Source organism: Mobula hypostoma, chromosome 25, assembly GCF_963921235.1.
Source record: "Mobula hypostoma chromosome 25, sMobHyp1.1, whole genome shotgun sequence".
In the NCBI taxonomy this organism is placed as follows: Eukaryota; Metazoa; Chordata; class Chondrichthyes; order Myliobatiformes; family Myliobatidae; genus Mobula; species Mobula hypostoma.
Genome location: NC_086121.1, coordinates 33,841,151 through 33,861,391, shown reverse-complemented (window position 1 = coordinate 33,861,391; position 20,241 = coordinate 33,841,151). Strand labels below are relative to the sequence as shown.

The 20,241-nt window shown below is 37.9% G+C and overlaps 1 protein-coding gene across 2 annotated transcripts in view; it reads right to left on the bottom strand.

Moving 5' to 3' along the window:
• The window catches only part of nphp4 (nephronophthisis 4), a 427,697-nt gene that overhangs the window by 154,426 nt on the left and 253,030 nt on the right, over positions 1 to 20,241 (bottom strand). For both annotated transcript variants that reach the window (XM_063033463.1, XM_063033464.1), the window contains 3 exons: positions 10,263 to 10,445; positions 4,612 to 4,738; positions 2,301 to 2,344 (listed from right to left, as the gene is read on the bottom strand). In XM_063033463.1, coding sequence (XP_062889533.1) covers positions 2,301 to 2,344; positions 4,612 to 4,738; positions 10,263 to 10,445 — 354 coding nt within the window. The remainder of the gene's footprint in view (positions 1 to 2,300; positions 2,345 to 4,611; positions 4,739 to 10,262; positions 10,446 to 20,241) is intronic.

Sequence of the window (20,241 nt, the reverse complement as noted above, 5' to 3'; positions counted from 1 at the left end):
ATTCTTGAGGACAGATGACATTATCTCAAAATGATGAGGAAACTTGGAAGAAATCTACAATCACTAGCTATCATTATGAAAGAATCAATTGTCCGTGAATGGATCATTGGAAAAAGCCCAATCACTGAAAAAGGGGATTAACCCCCCTGCCCAATTGTAGGCAACTTGCCAATGAGTAGTCTCATTTCTGTTCCATGTAAATAATCCAGACGATTAGAATTGAACATAAATTGAGTCATCAACAGTCAGAATGAGTTCAGAAGAACATTCTGCTTTACTAATCTCTATTTTACAAAACTTACAATACAACCACAATGATCTATCAAAAAACTTCTGATATGGTTACACACGAAAAGCAATAATTAAAAAGGATAAAGGAAGGAAGGTGTGAACAGGAAAAGGCAATTCAATCAGTTCACATGAGACCAATATTTTAATTTTCTGAAGTACCTTAGTTCCCTAACTACTGGGAATTTGTTTATTAAAAATCTATCAATTTCAGTTCACCCATGCTGATAAGTTCAGCACCGTAACCTCCCAAGGCCAAAATATCCTTTCTGAAGTCCAGTGTCCATAACATTTTCTATTAAATGGATTCTCAGCAAAATATAGTATAACTGTAATCTTAGACCCATCACATTAGGCCCAAAATTTTATTAGGAATCTTTTAAAATTTATTTTTGCACTCTTTATTAGGATTCATAGTCAAACCTGCAAATGGATCAGAGTCCACGATTTAAAAAACAATAAATAGGACCTTACACACAGAATTAGAAGACAGGGATAGCTTAACCCTTTACGACCAATATTAATGAATGCTCCTTCACACAGGCTATTTTTTGTGCATGGAATTGACCTTCAAGCACACAAGGCAAAGATGTGAAGTCACTCAATTGGAACATTAAGATCACTGTGCAAGGATGAACTAATTCTGGCACCTTGTCTTCATTGTTCTTAATTTTGGACCTTTCAAATTAACATAACTGTTCTCATGAGGCACGAGGACTGACCTCTTGTATATAACAAATGTATGCCAACTGTTTTGCAGAATCTCTAGTGTGGGATTCAAAGTCCTTGTTGGAAGTTCATATATGTGTACACCAACTGAAAACAGAGCCAGGTGTGACTTCTGTACTATTAGATGCCATGAGTATAGTTTATATGTTTGTGGAACAAAAAAACGAGTTCACAAGAGGATGGAAAGTGAAGTCTGAGATTATGCTTTCTCATTTAAGAGCATTAAAGGATGAAGAGCAATATCAATAAATGATATATTCTAATCCTCTCAAAATGAACGCTAACATTGTATTTGCTTTCCTCACCGCTGACTCAACCTGCAAGTTAACTTTTAGGGAATCCTGCACGTGGACTATTAAATCCCCTTGCACCTCAAGTGTTTTTAAATTTTCTCTCCATTTAGAAAATAGTCTACGCCTTTACTTCTTCTACCAAAGTACATGACCATACACTTTCTGACACGGCATTCCATCTGTTATTTCTTTGCCCATTCTCCTAATCTATGTTTTCGGTAGCCGGCGGCTGTTTTGCAGAATCTCTAGTGTGGGATTCAGAGGGTGGGAATCAGTCCTTCTGTGGTCTCTCTGCTTCCTCAACACCACCTGTCCCTCCGTATCGTCCACAAACGTGGCCACAAAGCCATCAATTCCGTCATCCATGTTTACTTCTGACCTCGATGCTCTTTATATTGATAACTTTTGTTGTACAGCACAACACCCATTATATTCCTTCAGGTAGGTCAGGTTTCTCTTAAACACATGAAAATACAAATATGTTAACAAGCATATTAGTCCTTCCAACCATTACTCAGGTGGTGAGGAAACATAAGTACTTCCTACTGTACTATTTTGGAGTCAACAACTTCACAATTTAATGAATCATCCTAAATCAGGATACAGACTGCTGTGAAACTAACAGGAATATTATTCAACGGTAGGATTAAAATCCAGATATTATACATGAGTGGAACAGGGCTGCAAGATGTCCCAATGTCTGATGCAAAGAGGCAGTAGAATAAAGAATACAAAGGAGTGATTGTCCATCCTCCACTTTCTTGCTCTCTTCTGTGATTCTGGCACTAACCCTCAAAAAGTGGAGTCAACCAAAGACCATCTACTGAGTGGAGCGGCTACCAATGTCACTGGCGTGTGTCGGTTGCTTTGCCTGAGAATGCTGCTGGTCACGGAGAGTTTAAAAATCTGAGATTCTGTATTTTTGTGACTTAAATATTACTTGGAGATGGAGGAAATACAAGGCTTCAAATAGCCATTAAGATCACTCACCCCTGACCCTTGTTGAGGTCCAGAAGATTCTGAGGTTTTTCTCACTAAATATAAAAGAAACATGTTCAGTCATATAGGATGTTTCATACCATTGGTGAATCATGCATAACAGTGTCATTCATTGAAACCTAATCAACACATTGGTTTTCCTGTGCATTAGACCAGAAGATATAGGAGCAGAATTAGACCATTCAGTCCATCAAAACTTCTCCGCCGTTGCATCATGGCTGATTCCGGATCGCACTCAGCCTCATACACCTACCTTCTCGCTGCATCCATTGATGCTCTGACTGATCCAGAAATGATTAACTTCCGTCTTAAATATACACAAAGACATGGCCTCCACAGCAGTCTGTGGCAGAGAATTCCACAGATTCACTACTCTCTGGCTAAAAAAATTCCTCCTTACCTCCATTCCAAAAGGTCGCTCCTCAATTCTGAGGCTGTGCCCTCTAGTTCTGTATACCCCCACCATAGGAAATATCCTCTCCACATCCACCCTATCGTCCTTCCAACAATCAGTAGGTTTCAATAAAATTCCCCCCCCCGCCACATTCTGCTAAATTCCAGTGAGTACAGGCCCAAAGCTGCCAAACACTTCTCATATGCTAACTTCTTCATTCCCAGAATCATCCTCGTGAACCTCCTCTGAACTCTCTCCAATGACAACATGTCCTTTCTGAGATATGGGGTCCAAAACTGTTGACAATACTCCAAGTATTGACGAGGCTTTTTCATTCCCATATTCTGGAGGTAATTAACCCTTTCCCAAATACTTCCACAATGTGCCTAAATTTAATATTAGTGGAAGAATTCTAGTTATCACAATTTGCACTGTAGATCACAATGAACCTGTCTTCACCAGACAGAAAAGCACATTAATTCCATAAGTGGACATGAGCCAAAAAACATAAAATGGAATATATTCACCTTCTAAACCAGCACAGGGGATGGATTGATTTTTGTGCACAGTTTGTGGTTCAAAACAGTTCTCAGCAAAATCAATCACAATTTTGAAGGCACCTGCATTTTCGTTTATTGCCCTCTGCTGATAGGTATAACCTCGCAGATTTGATAACATCCTTAGAGTATTTTTTTGCACTGCTTCTATCTCCCATGTATAGTATGGCAACCAAAATTCTACACAATGCAATCATAAATTTTTGTATAACTTACCTAGTTCTCAATGATCCCTCTCCAAAACTCATGTTAATCCTTGGTTTGTTTTAGTTCATGTCTTAATACCTATGCTATAATCTGAGTTATTTATAATTTTGTATTTCCAGGTGCCAAAGTCATTTTGCAAGTCACTGATGCCTCCCTAATTTTCTTATAAAGACATCTTACATCATATGATTATCCATGTGGATACCCATTTGCCAGCTCTTCAATAATCTAGTATAGGACATAGAAAACCTACAACACAATACAGGCCCTTCAGCTGTGATATCTCCTCTGTACCTACTTCCAAGCACCTTAAAACTGTGCCCTCTCGTGTTAGCCATTTCAGCACTGTAAGCCCAGGACGCTGATGGTGTCGGATAGGCAGATTACATAGCACTCCAATACATTTTTCAGTGAACTGGATAACTTTAGAGCAGGGGTTCCCAACTTCTCTTATGCCATGGACTGCTACCTTTAACCGAGGGGTTCCTGAACCCCAGGTTGGGGACCCTGCTTTAGAGGGAGCACAGGAAACAAGTCTCCAGTAAGTGGGAAGGGAGTGCAAGAATCATCACCTAGTCAGCCAGACATTGCACCCTCAGGAATTCTGAATAATTGGATAGAGGATGACTGGAAATCTACTGCACACTCACTTTCTGCAAGTTTCTTAATGTCTTCTTGAAATTTGATGTACTCCTCAGGGATGATTTTCCAGCAGAAAATTATTTGGCCTAAGAAATTAAAATCTTAATTCCACTTTATTTGTACAAAATGCCGGTGCTGAACTTTTCATCAACTGCCACCCTGACATTTTTTATTGCTGCATTTCGTATCAACCTGTATTAGTACAAAATATCTGGTGCATGAAAACATGCCAAGATATATAACAAGATTATCATCAAAAATATTTGATATGAAGCACAGGAAGGTACATTATGGAAGAATAAATTTTATGATGAAAAGATACAGGCATTTCATTTTCCTGTTCCCGATTAAGATTTGAAACAATACAATATTTTGAAATGTAAGGTTAGAAAAAATTATTGCACATGTTGCATAACTTGTGCTACAAGCATGCACACACACAACTAATTTTTCAAAATGCTCCTAAGAAAATTCCTTCTAAAGCATTTAGCAAGTAACTTACAGGATGCTGAAGACATCTGGGATTTTTTCTCAGGCATACTTGCTGGTTGTTCAGAACCAAGGCTCGCACGCCTATCACCACGGCATGAAAAGTGAAAGGTGATAGTACCTGATTCCACCTGTTTCACCTAAAAATGAAGAATTAATTTTCTGAGATTTACTTTACATTTACACAAGCCCCGCATTTATAAAATTGATTGCCTTTTTTTAATTGATCTGAAGATAGTGTTATGAGTTATATTGGTTCCTCTAAAGACAGTCCCACAGTGCGTTAGGTGGTGAGCTTCAGGATTTTGCACAGATACAATGGAAGAATAGAGATGTGTATAAGTTAGAATGATGTGCAACTTGGAGGTAGTGTCGTTTATTTGTGCTTAACACTTCTGTATGGCACAGGTCATAGGTTTGAGGGATACTGCTGAAAGAAGCCTAAGGAAGTTGCTGCATGCATATCATGGTGCACCAGTGATGAAAATGGGAAACGTTTAAGGGGTAGGGGTATGGATAGGGGGGAGGCATTAAATGCCAAACAAGTGAGCTATGTTATAGTGGCTAGAGCTGAACTTTGCAATTGCTGTTGAACTTAATCTGCTTAGATACTGTTGTCCAGATTTTCATCCTATCACAATAAAATTGACCTATCCGAATAAAGTCATTTCCTATCATTCTACAATGCCAACTGATGCTACAAGTTCACTCCACTCATTTCCATATCACCCAACAGAATTGGAAAATAATCATTTTCTTTTAACATCCATCTATGTGTTGCCCAAAATGACTCAAGAATATTTTACAGTCAGTTAACTTGCTCATGGGAAGAACTCATGAAGTATACTGAGATAATGATCTGAGAATTTGTTTTGCTGATATGGGGTAAAGCCAAGCCACCAGGTGGGACAAATCTTTTGGTTATACATTATAGTGGTATGATTAGAAACAAGACTCTATAAATTCTTTTAGCACCCTAAAATATATTTTTATCTGAGACTGTGTAGTCGGTCCAACACCAATTTACATGCCTCCAGTGGCAGCAATATTTTATCATTATCAGGATCAGTTTCATCATAAAGTGTGGCAGGAAAGGAGTGATGGACCCATAAGCACGAGGAAACCTGCAGATGCTAGATGAAGGCAACACACACTAAATCGTCTCGACCCAAAATTCCTTTCCATAGATGCTGTCTGACCTGCTGAGTTCCTCCAGCATTTTGTGTGTGTTAAGAAGTGATGGACTTAGTGGTGTATGAAGGTTTTAAAGGCTTGCTTGGAACTCCTAAAGTAAGTAATTTTATTTCAAAAATAAACTTTATTGATAATAATAGACAATTTAACTCATGGTAAATCAACAAAATATTGTTTTAACATTCAACCCCAGCATGCTGAGGAAAACTAAAGGTCTCTGTGATGGACTTTTAAATCAGGATGTGAGCTGAAAGGAAGCACAGAAGATGCTTTTCACACAAACACCACAGTATGCTATTACAATTTGATCATCTGTGTTCTGTTCTAGGTCTCTCAGGTGTGCAGCCAACAAGATTTATAAGTATCATCATGAGCGAAAAACCCAATTACCAACTTTTCAGAATGTTGATAAACTGATTTTTCCATTAAAACATTTCTATTGAGCCTACAGCCAAGTTATAACCATACCAAGCAGAGTGAGATTTCTGAGTGAATCATATTGGTAATGCGGTGGGTGAGAGGTTACTGTCAAGGGTGTGATTTTTATTGTATGGTGGGTGAAACACAGGTAAGCAATGGGTTGGCCAAGCAATACCAGCAAGTGGGAGATCAGAATACAGCAGGCAAGTGAGAATCCACATTAAGATTTCAAGCCAAGGAAAGTTAATTTCTCAGACAAGATAATAGTTTAAGAACTGAACCTCGACTGAAGGCAAGAATCGTTTCTGTATGAGTGATCCATGCAATTTCCTTGCCTTAAATTAACTTTACGCAAGTATAACAAAAGATGCAAGGCACCAACCTGGCAAATCACACAAGCCTATCATTAAGAGTCTGGTGACATTTAGCAATTGGGTTTCAGATTAAATTCCAGTGAACAGCACACAAAAGTATTACACTGCATGAGAAAATTGCCAGATCATTATCTTAATGCCTTTGATAGAAATTTAAGGATATAAGAAATTTACACATTCTAGATAAATAAGGACAGCAGGATATCATTATGTGGCACAGATTTAACAATAATACAATCTGTTGTAAATTCTTTAGAAAATGAACATTCTTGCCAAGTTAAAAGTGGCTGATGACATTAGTTTTGTTGCTGAGTTAGCGAAGTGCACCACTGACTTCTTAAACCTTTCTTGGTAAAAGCAAAAGTTTCCATTTTGTTCAAACAACTTCTTCAAGTGGAACAGTATTCCCAGATATTAATCTGGTTTCACACTCAGTAGAAAAAGTAGCCATTTGTTACAGCAATAGGTGCACATCCAAATCTGTTCCAGCCCAAGGCTCTTATCACACTTTTCTTCCAGGTTTTCTTCCCACAGTTGCCAAAGATTGCAACATATGCTGGAGAACGAGACAGAATTGACAGCACAGAAACAGATGGTAGAGCCCAATGAGTTCACACAGGTGTTTATGTACCATACAAAGCTCTTTCCAGGCTGCTTCATCTCTGTCTATCACATCTTCCTAGCTTCTTCCTTTTCATCCATACACTTAGCTTCTGTATTTTAAAGTACCTATGCTGTTTGGGTTGACCAACGAGTCATGACCGCAATTTTATACTCCAAGAACAGAAACTTCATACAAGTATCTGACCCCCATTTATTAATAATTCGTGACTCCCCATGTCTGTCTTATTAGCATACCAGGTAACTGAACTGTTTCAATATAATTTGCTTAAGTAACAGCAGCTATCTAATATCCTCTCTTCGGAGTTTTCTGCACATGGACATCTAGACAACGTTACACTGATCAGTATGAAGGGCAGCAACAGCAGAGCCTGATCTGTATCTGATATAAAATTCTTTCAAGATTTGGCAAAGTTAAGGCATTTTCCTTTTATTACCTAGGACACAGTCACCTTCTCCAGTACCAACATTGGCTTTCCTTTCAAAAGTGACTTAATGGTAATAGATCAGGAATCAGATCTCTGAACATTTTTTGAGACTTAAGGCTCATTATCAGGTAACCCACATTATTGGCAACTGAGATCTCCTATTTCCACCCCCTTAAATAAAGTTTAAAAAACATAAATAAACAGCTGATTCCAAGGGAATGGAACAGCCTTTGACACTAAACTGGAAACAGACGTAATAATTTGTAGAAGTAGAAACCAAGAAGGAGTGTCACAGTTGTACAATGTGGGTGAACTTTCTGGAGATTATGTGCTGGTCATCTGGTTGGGGCAGTATACACGAACGTAAATTCTGCATTCAACCTTCACAACTGAATCTGTTAGTCTCACCCCTATTTTAATTCTACCTGTTCCAGATCTGATTCCTGGTCCAACAACATTCAATAATTTAAAAATAGTGAGACTGCTCATCAAGGTGTCAGGTCTCCCAGTCTAGCAAATAGCAATATCCAAAGTTCTGATGGCCTGAACTTTCTTGAAAACATTTGCGTGTTGAGTTGGGTTGACATCAAGATCAGGCTTCTATTGCTAAAGCCAGGCACTTACGCCAAAGAATAGCATAAATTCTAAAAAGGAGAAAAAGGGCATACTGTTAAGGATCTTGCGGACATAAGGAGACCTGATGATCAAGTTTTTTTTATACAGAGAGTGGTGGGTATTTGGAATAAACTGCCATAGGAAGTGGTAGAGGGGGATACAACTACAATGTTTAAAAGATATTTGAACAGAGTACATGAATCAGAAAGATTTAGAGGGCTATGGACTAAATGCAAATAAATGGAAACACTCAGGAGAAGACACCTTTGTTTGAATGGACAAAGGCTGAAAGGCCTGTTTCTGTGCTGTATGATTCTATGATTATTACTCATTGCTCAATCGCAATTACTGAACTGGTTATCCTATTATTATTAAGAAGAGAAAATCTGCAGATGCTGGAAATCCAAGCAATACACACAAAACGTAGGAGGAACTCAGCAGGCCAGGCAGCATCAATGGAAAAGAGTACAGTCGATGTTTCGGGCCGAGACCCTTCAGCAGGGTTATTACTGCCTATCTAATCTAAACTGGTCATCTTATTATTATCTTATTATTACTGCCTCTGAGAGTTGTTTAGACAAATTTCAAATGTGTTCCCAACTAGATCTAGTATCATATTTTCTAGTTTTCTTCCTCTATTACTGAAGGCAGTGACATATGTGGATAATAAAATGAATACTAAAAAAAGAGAAAAGGGGAGTTCTCCCAAGGATCTTGCTAATCCGTGTCTCTCAATCAATATTACTAAAATATCACTATAGGAGTGGTCGGAGCTAAAGGTGGCACCAAACAGCAACTTCTCCCAGCTCATTGGTGAAACAATTGAATATTTCCTATTCTAATGTCCCTGCTTTCCTTTTCAGGGTGGCTGGGATTCTTTCGGAATCTTTGACCTGCAGTGGCACTCAAAAACTGCAGTTCTGCACGGCGCGTGTTCCCATTCTTAGAGCTCGCTGACTGGCTGTGTTTCGATGTGTCCAGGTTTGGCCTGAAGTCGGGCGACTTCAGGGCCTGCATGCCCTGTGCAGACAAATTCTCGTCGGTGTCACGTACTGAAGCGTAGTGGGGACTGCAACATCAAAGACAGTGAGAATGGCTGTTGGTAGGCTCAGCACATGGCAATTGATTTGGCAATTCTCGAGTTGGGGAACTCGAAATAAAAAAGGATGCTTCAGACTGACTGGAACATCAAAATAGTGACTGTTGTCTCCCTGTCGCTGTGGAAGGAATATCTGTCTCTCCCTTGTTAGTGAGAGAGAGAGAGAGCCTGTGGAATATCGAAATACTGGAATGAAGTTAGTATTTCATAGACTCTTGCATAGTTGGTGGTGGGAATGCTGATGCTTTACGCTAGAATAATTTGAGGGAGGGGAAGGGGGTGAGGGTTGATGCTGCTTGCTGCCGCTTGTACGTGGAGGGCGAGAGGCTTTGGAGTTCTTAGGTCCTTCTGTCATTCTTTGGGGGATTTTATTCTGTTTCAAGGATGTCTGCATAGAGTAAGAATTTTAGGTTGTATATCATATACATTCTCTGATATTAAATGGAACAACTGAACTATTGAACTAACTCAAGTTCCTGCAGTAGGCAGATGATTTGTTGAATTCCTTATCTTACAACAGTGACTCCACTTTAAATGTACTTCACATGTCATAAAACATTTCAGAATATCCTGAGGCCATGAAATGTGGTGCAAGAATACAAGTTGTTCTATCCTTTAGTGTTGACTGCTTAAATATAGGACAAGGGGACATTATTGTTCAGAAAATTAAAATTTATTTAAAAACTGCATATCATACTTTCACTACCTATTTTAAATTAGTAGATCTCCAAACAGCATCGCTGAGGTCGTAAGAAAACAGCTATGACAGTACAGATCTGTGATCTGTAGTTCAGAATTCCGAAGATAACTCAAGAATTGATGTAAGTGCGAGCTCTCAAGCACACAGCAGGTTGATGATTACAAAGGACAATCAGGATAGGTAACTTTATAGTACAGACCAGACAGCACCTACCTCATCTGAACTCATCTCTGTGGAGGGAGTTTTGTAAACCAGCAAATTGCTTGGGTTAGGTGAAGGGCCACCCTGAAGTGGTATTGTTATATCAGAAGTGCTGGGTCCCATGAATGGATTCCAAACAGCCCATCTCAGTGTTTGCATATATGCTGTTTTATCCATGGAGATGCTAGAAGACATCTGTAAACAAAAATATTTGCAACTTTAGCAAAACATTATACAGAACTCATCATTAATTAATATACACCAACAACAACTTCGAATTATGAATAACTTCAATGTGGCAAATATATTGTAAAGCAAAATACAGGAATATTATTAATATCAGACTTTAAAAGCACCACCATTTTTGAAAAGTATTTCCTGGGATTTTTATGAAATCCCTGTATTTTCATTAGCCCAAAAGCAATGCATAACTTCTCTTTTCAACATCAATAACATTGTTCATTTCAAAATTATTAATTTAATCAAAATTTTAAAGAAGTGTAAAATTGGCTGATATATTCTGTGGTTTGATTCATAATCTAAGTTTTCCCCTTCGTGATCTTGGAATATAACGCAGAGCTGAAGTGATTTATGCACACATCATTAAAATTACACACATATAATTTCAATAGGCAGAACGGTTGCTATAGAAGTGTTCTGTCGTATAAAATACCCCATGGAATTTTTAGTTCCAAAATAATAAAGTAGTTACTGATTAAACTGCTTTTGTAAAAGTTGCTAAATTACATAAAATTACAGGGATCATGCAACACAGAAAGAGATAACTTGATTGAACTGCTTCAATCTGATTTGTATGCTCAGTACGAGCTTCCTTCTTCCTCCACGTCATCTAACTATAATTACTATATGTGGTTTCCCCTTTCTCCTTCATTCTATGTTCTATGTGTTTACATAGCTTGCCCAAATTAAATTATCTATAAGTTTTTTTTTGACATTTTTAGATCGCCTCCTTACAAGATAGAACATAGAGCAGTACAGCACAGCACAGGACCTTCAATTCACAACATTGTGCCAACCTTTTAACCTACTCTAAGCTCAGTTTAACTCTTCTCTTCCTTATAGCCCTCCATTTTTCCTTCATCAATGTGCTTAACTAAGAGTCACTTAAATGTCCTTAATGTTATCTGTCTCTACCACCAACCCTGGCAGGGAATTCCACATACTCACCAACTTTGTGTAAAAACTTACCTCTGACATCCCTTTATACTTTCCTCCAATTACCTTAGATAATGTCCTTTTGTATTATCCATTGCCACTCTGGTAAAAAGGTGCTGGCTGACAACCCTATTTATACCTCATATCATCTTAGACAACTCCATTAAGTCACCTCTCATCCTTCTTCGCTCCGAAGACAAAAGCCCTAGCTAGCTCAGTGTATCTTCATAAGATATGCTCTCTAATCCAGGCAAGTAAATAAATCTCCTCTGCATCCTCTCTGAAGTTTCCACATTTTTTATATGAGGCAACCATACTTGAACGAATTATTCTTAGTTGGACTAACCAGAGTTGAAGGCTAACACACCATACACCTGTATTAACTTAAATCTTCTCCAGATTGAATTACATCTGCCACTTCTAAGCCCAGCTCTGCATCCTATCAAAGTCCCGTTGTAACCTATGACAAATTTCTACACTATCCAAACACCACCAACCTTCGAGTCATCTGCAAACTTACTAACTCACCATTCCATGTCCTCACGCAAGTCATTCATAAAATTCACAAGAGCAGGGGTCCCAAAACAGATCCCTGTGGAACACCACTAGTTCTGGACCACCAGGCAGAACACTCTTCATCTACCACCACCCTCCTCCTTCTGTGACCTAGCTCATTCCAAATTCACGCAGCCTGGTTTCTCTAGACCACACGCTTCCTAATTGTCTAAATGAATCTATCACAGGGAACCTTGTCAAAGGCCTTATTAAAGTCCATACACACTACATAAACCTCTCTGATTTCATTAATATGTTCTGTCACTTCCTTGAATAAGTCAATCAGGCTCGTGAGACATGACCTGCCCCTCACAAAGCCGTGACAGAATAGGAATACACATGATGACAGTGGAGAACACTGGCAACATCAGTGGGGACTAGAGCTTTAATCTAGGGCCTTAGACTGCTCTGCCAGACTACCACTTCTTTTCTGTTCTCTTAAGAGACAGAAAAACAAAAAACTCAGAATAGGTAATAAAAAGACTATGGGAGAAAATTATGAGAGCTTCTGAGTTCTTTCTCTATGGGTAGTGAAGGGCTCCTTTATCATTTAAAACATTAGTTACTGTTCTCCGAAGTTAGTAACCTAACCAAGGGCTCACTACCCCACAAAGAAGAATTCAAAAACTCTCATAATTTTCTCCTTTGGCGCTTTTTATTAGCTAGTCTACGAGTCTCTGGCAAAAGTTAGTTGCTTTTCTCTCACTCAGTGAGAACAGAGAACAAGCTGGAGACCTGAGAGTGTCAAATAAAGTAATGTAAAATGGGATAAAATCATATAGCCTAATTTCAATATGAGTAGGACTAACCCTATCGTTTATCTGGAATATAACCAAATTATCCTTGTAAGGGAATAAACAGTTCAAACTGGTGTAGAATTAGTGTACAGTATTAACACAAAATGGATTAATGCACTTTGGGACATAATTTTACAGTCATTTGACTTCTATAGATTAAAAAATCAAATGAGATGTTAAATGGACTGCCAATTCACTTTCATCTATTTTGAGTTAGTGCTGAAGTTTCAACGACTCAGAAGCAATTGATTATAAACTTCTTGGATAAAACTGTTGATTTTGCTGTCTTTATTCACTTCAAAAATGCTATTGAAGGACTAAAATAATGTATAATTTCAAATATTGAGGTTTTCAAACATGCAGAACATTTGATGACCACAAACTGTGAGTTTATGTAATTAGCAATTTGTTAAATCTGCTCCTTGATCAAGATCAATAGACTGATGAAAGTTGATTCTATTTAGTGCTGGAAAAGAACGATTAATAAATTAAGAATACACAAACAATATGAACATGATGACAATTCTGCAGGATTTGTACATTTCCAAATGAAAGCTGAGCAGCAACCATAACATAAGCTGGTGCAAGGCTTTGAGATATGCTGCATAAAATAAAGATCAGAAAACTGAAAATCAGTTTATAAATCCAAATGAATTAACCCAAGAGATTTTATGCATACAGTTTCTAGTGTATAATTTTTCAATTAAAATATTCAATTATTTTCCAATTGGATGCATTTTTGTGTTTTCAAATTAGTTTTCCAACATTACAAATCAGCGACAAATCAATCATTTGAGCAATAAATTTAGTAATGATGTAATTGTTCAGTGAAATGGGTCTCAATGGATTAGTTTACTACATAACAGAAGAAAATTTATGATATGAATATACAAATTATGCCAAAAACAAAGACACTGGAATTGATTTGGGAAATTTATTATATAAGGCAAAGATTGTTTGAATAAAATATAAACAGTAAGAGGATTGTCAATTTCTATGTCTTCTTAATAAAGATAACTTAATAGAGCACTTTTCATATAAATGATCTAATTCAAAGTACTATACAATGGGATAAAAGTACAAATTTGAAAATAAAATGAAAAATAAAAATAAAAATAAATATGTAAATAAAAGACAAAAAGATGTTAATTAAAAGCAAAGTTAAATAAATAGATTTTGAGCTGGCATTTAAAAGTGTCAACTGAGTCTACACCCATTATAATTTTAGGTATTGAATTCCACAGTTTAGGAGCATAGTTCTAAAAAGCTGACCTGCCAATTATCTTTTGAGGGAGATTGTTTAAATTTAAGGTACTGGAGGAAGAAGATCTGAGAGCTTAAGCTGGATTGATGTACCAAACCATTAAGAGCTTTAAAACAAGGACCTTAAAATCAATTCTAAAAGATACAAGAAGCCAATGCAGAGTAGCAAGTACTGGAGTGGTATGTTCCCTCATCCTGGGTTTGGTTAAAAGTCTAGCAGCAGCATTCTGGATGAGTTGAATATTGTCAATAGATTGCTTTGGAAGGTCCGTACAAAGTGCATTGCAGTTATCTAATCTATTTAATATAAAGACGTGAATTCGTTGTAATGCCCTGGTTCACACCTTTACTGTTACGCTGTAGGTATTTTTCAGCATCATTACATGACAGGAACAACCATTTCTTTGCAATGTTTCTCAAGTGTAAAGATGCTGCTCTGGTCCCTTTCTTTATCTGGGATTTCAAAGTTAAATCTGAATCAAAGGTAACACCCAAGCCAGTTACTTCTGATGTCACAAGGGGAGCCAAGTTCTCAAGTTTATACAGAAATTTATCTCTTTTGGCTTTGGGATCAACCAAAAGTATTCCAGTTTTATTTTCATTTAGTTTTACAAAATTGTTGCGCATCCATTTGTTTATTACAGCCATACACAAAGTGATCATCAGGCTCAATGGAGATATACATACAATTGTGTGTCATCTGCATTAACTGTGGAAATGAAGTTTATGCTCTCTAATGTCTCCTAATGGAAGCATGTACTGTATAAAGAGAAGAGTATGGGACCAACACCCTTATTTATTAGCTGCATTATCAGGCCTTCACAATGTTAAAGTAACCAAAATTTGCTTTTTACCAGTTTTCTGACACAAAATAAACCTATAATTAGAAAAGTGGTTTATAATTAATTAGCATACAATATATTAAACATTCTTTGCAAAAAAATTTTTAACAGGAACTAAATTCAAGTTCCGTTTACTTACTTAAAATGGAGGTAGGAACTGATCTTGAATTATTAATAACTAGGAATGCAGTTCTTTTTAAGTTTATTCTATTTATTATGTTAGGATAGAATAGTGTCTCATCTATTGAATTAGCATCCAGAGTTTTGGAGCATTGATCCAAATACTGTGGATTTTGGTTAATCGGCCATTGGTTTGTTGGGACAGCACTTAGCACAACTCAAAGAACAAAAAGTAATTGAGAAAGTCGGGATTCCCTTTCTCTATTTGGGACAATATTCCGCTTAATTGGGACAGGAGACTATTGCCGTACTGTTTCTAACTAGCGTCAGTCATGTGTATTCATATGGCTAACATTTGTACTATAGTAGTATTGGTAATGTTCTAATTTGTTCTGTATTTTATTTAAATACATAATTATTTCTCAGTTAAATGGTAGTTTCAAGAATTTCCATGAAACTTCTGCAAATTGGGGCAGCCCTTAATTGGGCCAAACTGTAGTGATCCCAATGTGTCCCAATTAACCAGAGTCTACTGTATATGAATCTGAATCCTACAGTGTCAGTTGGGGAATATAAATTTAAATAATTAACTAAATCTAGAATGTGGAAAAAAATAACTGAGCAATTCTTGTGAACTGTGACATTAAAATTATAAAGTTATTGTGAAAAATCATGTGATTTACTAATGTCCAAGTTACAACAGCAACATTCCTACAGCTTGGCAGGCAACCCTATTCAAGTAATGTTATGGCTGCAAACCAGAAAAAAATTAGAGTCACAGAGTCATACAGCACATGAAAAAGCCTACACCTGTCAATGCCAATCACAGAATATCCATCTGCACTAATATGATCCTCTAGAAAGTAGCCTTTCGTTTCTTGGCAATTCAGGTGAGCCTCCATCTCCAGCACCCACTGAGGTGAAGCATTCCAGATTCAAATTGCCATCTTCCTCAGATTCCCTCTAAACCTTTTACCCTTTACCTTAAACTGATGCCCTCTGGTTTTCTGCACCCCAGCAATGGGGAAAAGTTACTAATTATGGGAATTAGGAATTACTATTTTTAATTATACAGTCTATGTATGATTTTGTATATCCGATCACGCACCAGCTCAGCTTCCTTCACTCCAGGGAAACAAACCCAACCTATCCAATATTTCCTGGTAAACTTCCTCTGTGCTGTCTCCAGAACCATCACATCATTCCCATCCTGCAAAAAGTAGAACTGTCCATGGAACACCTGTAATGGACTAACCTATGTGTATTAACTTGTTCCATAACTACTCTGTTCTTATGTTCTTACCCTTGCTAATGAAGGCACATACTCCATATGTCTTCTGCCTATCTGTGCTATCTTCTTCTGTGATCCTTGCACTTGTACACCAAGATCCCCAAGGCATTATTCATTATATTTACCTTAGCCTTACATGTAGTCACACAAAGCATTACCTTACATTTGTGCAGTTTACATTACATCTGCCATTACAAGTGGTAGCAGGCAATGTCAATCCTGTCATCCATCAGCAATTAATCACTAATAATTTACACACCTAAGCCCAGTCTGGGTCTTACCAGTACAATTTGGCTCCTGACCACATCACAGCCTTGACAATAGGCTCCTGACCACATCAGAAACATGATCCAAAGAGCATAATTCCAAAGGTTATTGTTCTTGATATCAAAGTGTGACATTATGAAAGTACAGTAAAAATTAAGTCAAGGTAAATCAAAGGGAAAACTCAACAGAGTTGGCACTATAGCTCAAGTTCAGGTTCAAGTTCAAGTTGAACTTTCATTCAACCATACACGAATACTCATGAATACAGCCAAACAAAACAGTGTTACTCCAGGGTCAAGGTACAAAACACAGTACCAACAGTCATACACAGCACAAGACACACACAACATATACATTATAAGACAGCAGGAAAATATTATATCACACAAAAAAATATAATCCAAATCCCTAGGTCCATGAATGTTGCAGTAGTCTGCAGTTGAACACAATACATCACATCTTCCACTGAGTGAATATTGGAGGACAGCACCAATTCCAGCATATATACCGCACCACACCGCCTCTGGCACTCCAGTGGAGCGCACCAGTTCCGGCGCCTCTCTCCTGGTTGCCTGTATGCAGCTTTCCTACTGTGGACCCCACTGTTCACCGATAAACCTGTGAATCGGACTTGCAGCATTCCACATTAACAATGTGCAACAGAGCCTTGCGATCACAAGAATAACAACTAAAACGATCGCTCACGATTAGACTGCATACTTTCTTCATGCACACACTAGAACATCTCTCTGATGCGTAGTATCACGAACCACACAAAGTTCAGTTCCTTCAGTTTCTCTGCCAATGAGCAACTCACTGATGGGGCTACACCTGCAGTACTTTAAGTTCTTTATGTCCAGCAGGGTCTTGAGGTTGTAAAAAAACACATTTAAAAAGACAATAACACCTTTGGTTGTCCCACAGAAGCTGCTGCATCTGAGCACATCGCCATCTTACCAGAAGTCCTCATGAAAGAAAAATAATTGTGCTTCTTGGAAGAAAATTATTCTGTCTCCAGAATGTTACTGCAGGAGTTCTGCACGGCAGTGTCCCAGCCCCAACCATCTTCAACAACTTTACCAATGAAACAGGTGTATGATTTAGGAGTAGATGTAGGCTAGTTAGCTCCACAAGACTGCCCTGTTATTTAATAAGATCATGACGAGCTCAGTGTAACCTCAATCCCATATTCTTGTTCAAGCACAGTTAACTTTCAACCCCAGCTTATAAAGAATCTGTCTATCACTGACATAAAAATGTTTAAAAATTCTTCTTCCACTTACTTTGGCAAGCCACTTATGACCTGAGCTGTAAGTTCACATCATGTCTGTGTTAAGTGGACGACTCCTATTTTTAAACTGATGCCTAATTTTCCACATGAAGAAATATTTTCTTCACATTCACCCTTTCGGGAACCCTTCGGAGCTTATATATTTCAATCAAAACTGTTCTCCTCCTACCTTCAAAGAGACAGAAGCAAAAAATCAATGGTCCAGAAGTAAGGACAACAAAGAGGTGTTCACGGGAAGCAGAGGCGTGGCTACAGGATTGCTCTGAGTCGATGGGTAGGCCATATTGAAAGGCTAACCAGGGGATTTGAATGAATACACTACAATTGTCACAGGGTATTCACAGATATCTTTAACCTCTTGTTTTGACAGGCTGAGGACATAACTGCTTCAAGAAGGCTTCAATTGTACCGGTGCCTAAGAAGAACATGATAACCTGCCTTAATGACTATTATCCAGTAGCACTTACAGTACATCTCTGTGAGTAAGCCGCTTCTCAATTCCTGCCTGAGCAGTGACTTGAATTTGCTCCAAGTTGCCTACTGTCACAACAGGACAACAGCGGATCCCATTTCATTGGCTCTTAACTCAACTTTGGAACATCTAGACAGCAAAAATGCATACATCAGGATGCTCTTCATTGACTACAGTTCCGGATGCAATACTATCATCCCCTCAAAACTAAACAGTAAGCTTCAAGACCCAGGCCTCAATACCTCTTGGTGCAACTGGATCCTCAATTTCCTCACTTGTAGACCCAAGTCAGGTTGGATTGGCAACATTGGTTCCTCCACATTCTCCATCAGCACAGATGCACCGCAAGGCTTAACCCCCTGCTCTACTCGCTTTATACATGACTATGAGGCTAAGCACAGCTTTTTGTATTTTCAGTTTGTTGTCATGTGTACAATGATTGGTTGTTTGTTCCATTGGGTGTGGTCTTTCATTGATTCTATTGCGTTTCTTGTATATACTGTGAATGCCCCCAAGAAAATGAATCTCAGGATTGTATATGGTGACATATATGTACTTAGATAATAAATTTAATTCAAACCTTGAACTCTCCCTCTACTAAATTCCAGCAGATACAGATTGTCCACAGTTTAAGGGTCTTATGCCATTGCAAACAAACAAACTTGTGCTAAAACCCCATGAACTATTTACTTAAAGTTTCTAAATGGCGAGTAACTGATGATGTGTTTTTTTTGTTAAGTAACGGAATAACATAACTTGTCATGAAGACATTTGATTTCAATGTTTTGTGTTAACATATTTTGGAGATATTTTAAAAATAAAGCATATTTTGAAACATGAAAATTATATGAACCTAGCCAGTCCACGTTTTCCTCAGAAGACAACCCACCCTTTTGAAATAGTGGTATAGTAAACCTCTCCGAATTGCTTCAAATTCATTTATATCCTTCTTTTCCCATTATCTCCCTTTATTACTTGAAGCATTAGCTCCCTACTTTCAATTCCCCTTCCTATAAACAAAAACATTCTGTGAGCTTTTCTAATTACTGGCTGGGCCTGCATATCAACCCTTTGAAAATCAGGCACTATGGCACTCAGATCCCTCTGCATCTCAGATGTCGACAATATTTCACTAATTGTATAAAAGCTTTTTTTTACTTTTCCTGCCAAGATGGACAATGTTCACATTATACTCCATTTACCCACTCGTATAACTTGCTTTATACTTTGTAGCTTCCTTTTATCCGCTTCAAAATTTATTCTCCTACCCACTTTTGTGTTGTGAGGAAATTTAATAATCGTACCTCTTATCCTCCATCCTATACATTCATATAAATTGTGAAAGGTTGAGGCTCCAGCAATGAGCCTAATGACACACTATTCATTACATCCTGCCAATCACAAGAAGAATCCCATTTATCTTTCCTCATATTGACGAAGATGGTAATTATTGGGCACAGCAATTAAGTAATTGTAACTTGCCAGGTCATCTGTCAACATTCTGAATGGTGGCAAAATATTACTTCATTTGTGCTTGGAATGTTTCTTTATGGAGGTGTTCATTCATGATCTAGGGTTTATATTTGTAAAGACAATCTTTTAAATATTATAACATATGAATCATGATGACACTGAGCTGCGACATCCATTGAAGTCATGACTCAGGCTTAGTTGTGTTTTCAGGTTCATAGAGAAGGCTTTGGGGCAGTGCAGGGTATTAGAAGACAGATTAAGGGTTAGCGACAAGGATGAAGAGGAGTTAGAGGTTAGGGGCAGTAAATGTAGAGTCTGGGCAGGAGCCAGTGTTCAGAGTCCTGGTTCGAGCACTTCACAGTTGAAGGTCAGCAATTCCAGAGGTCAGGTCAGCAAGCGCTAAGGAGAGCAGTGATCCCAAAGTTGGCAAATCCCAGGTCAGAG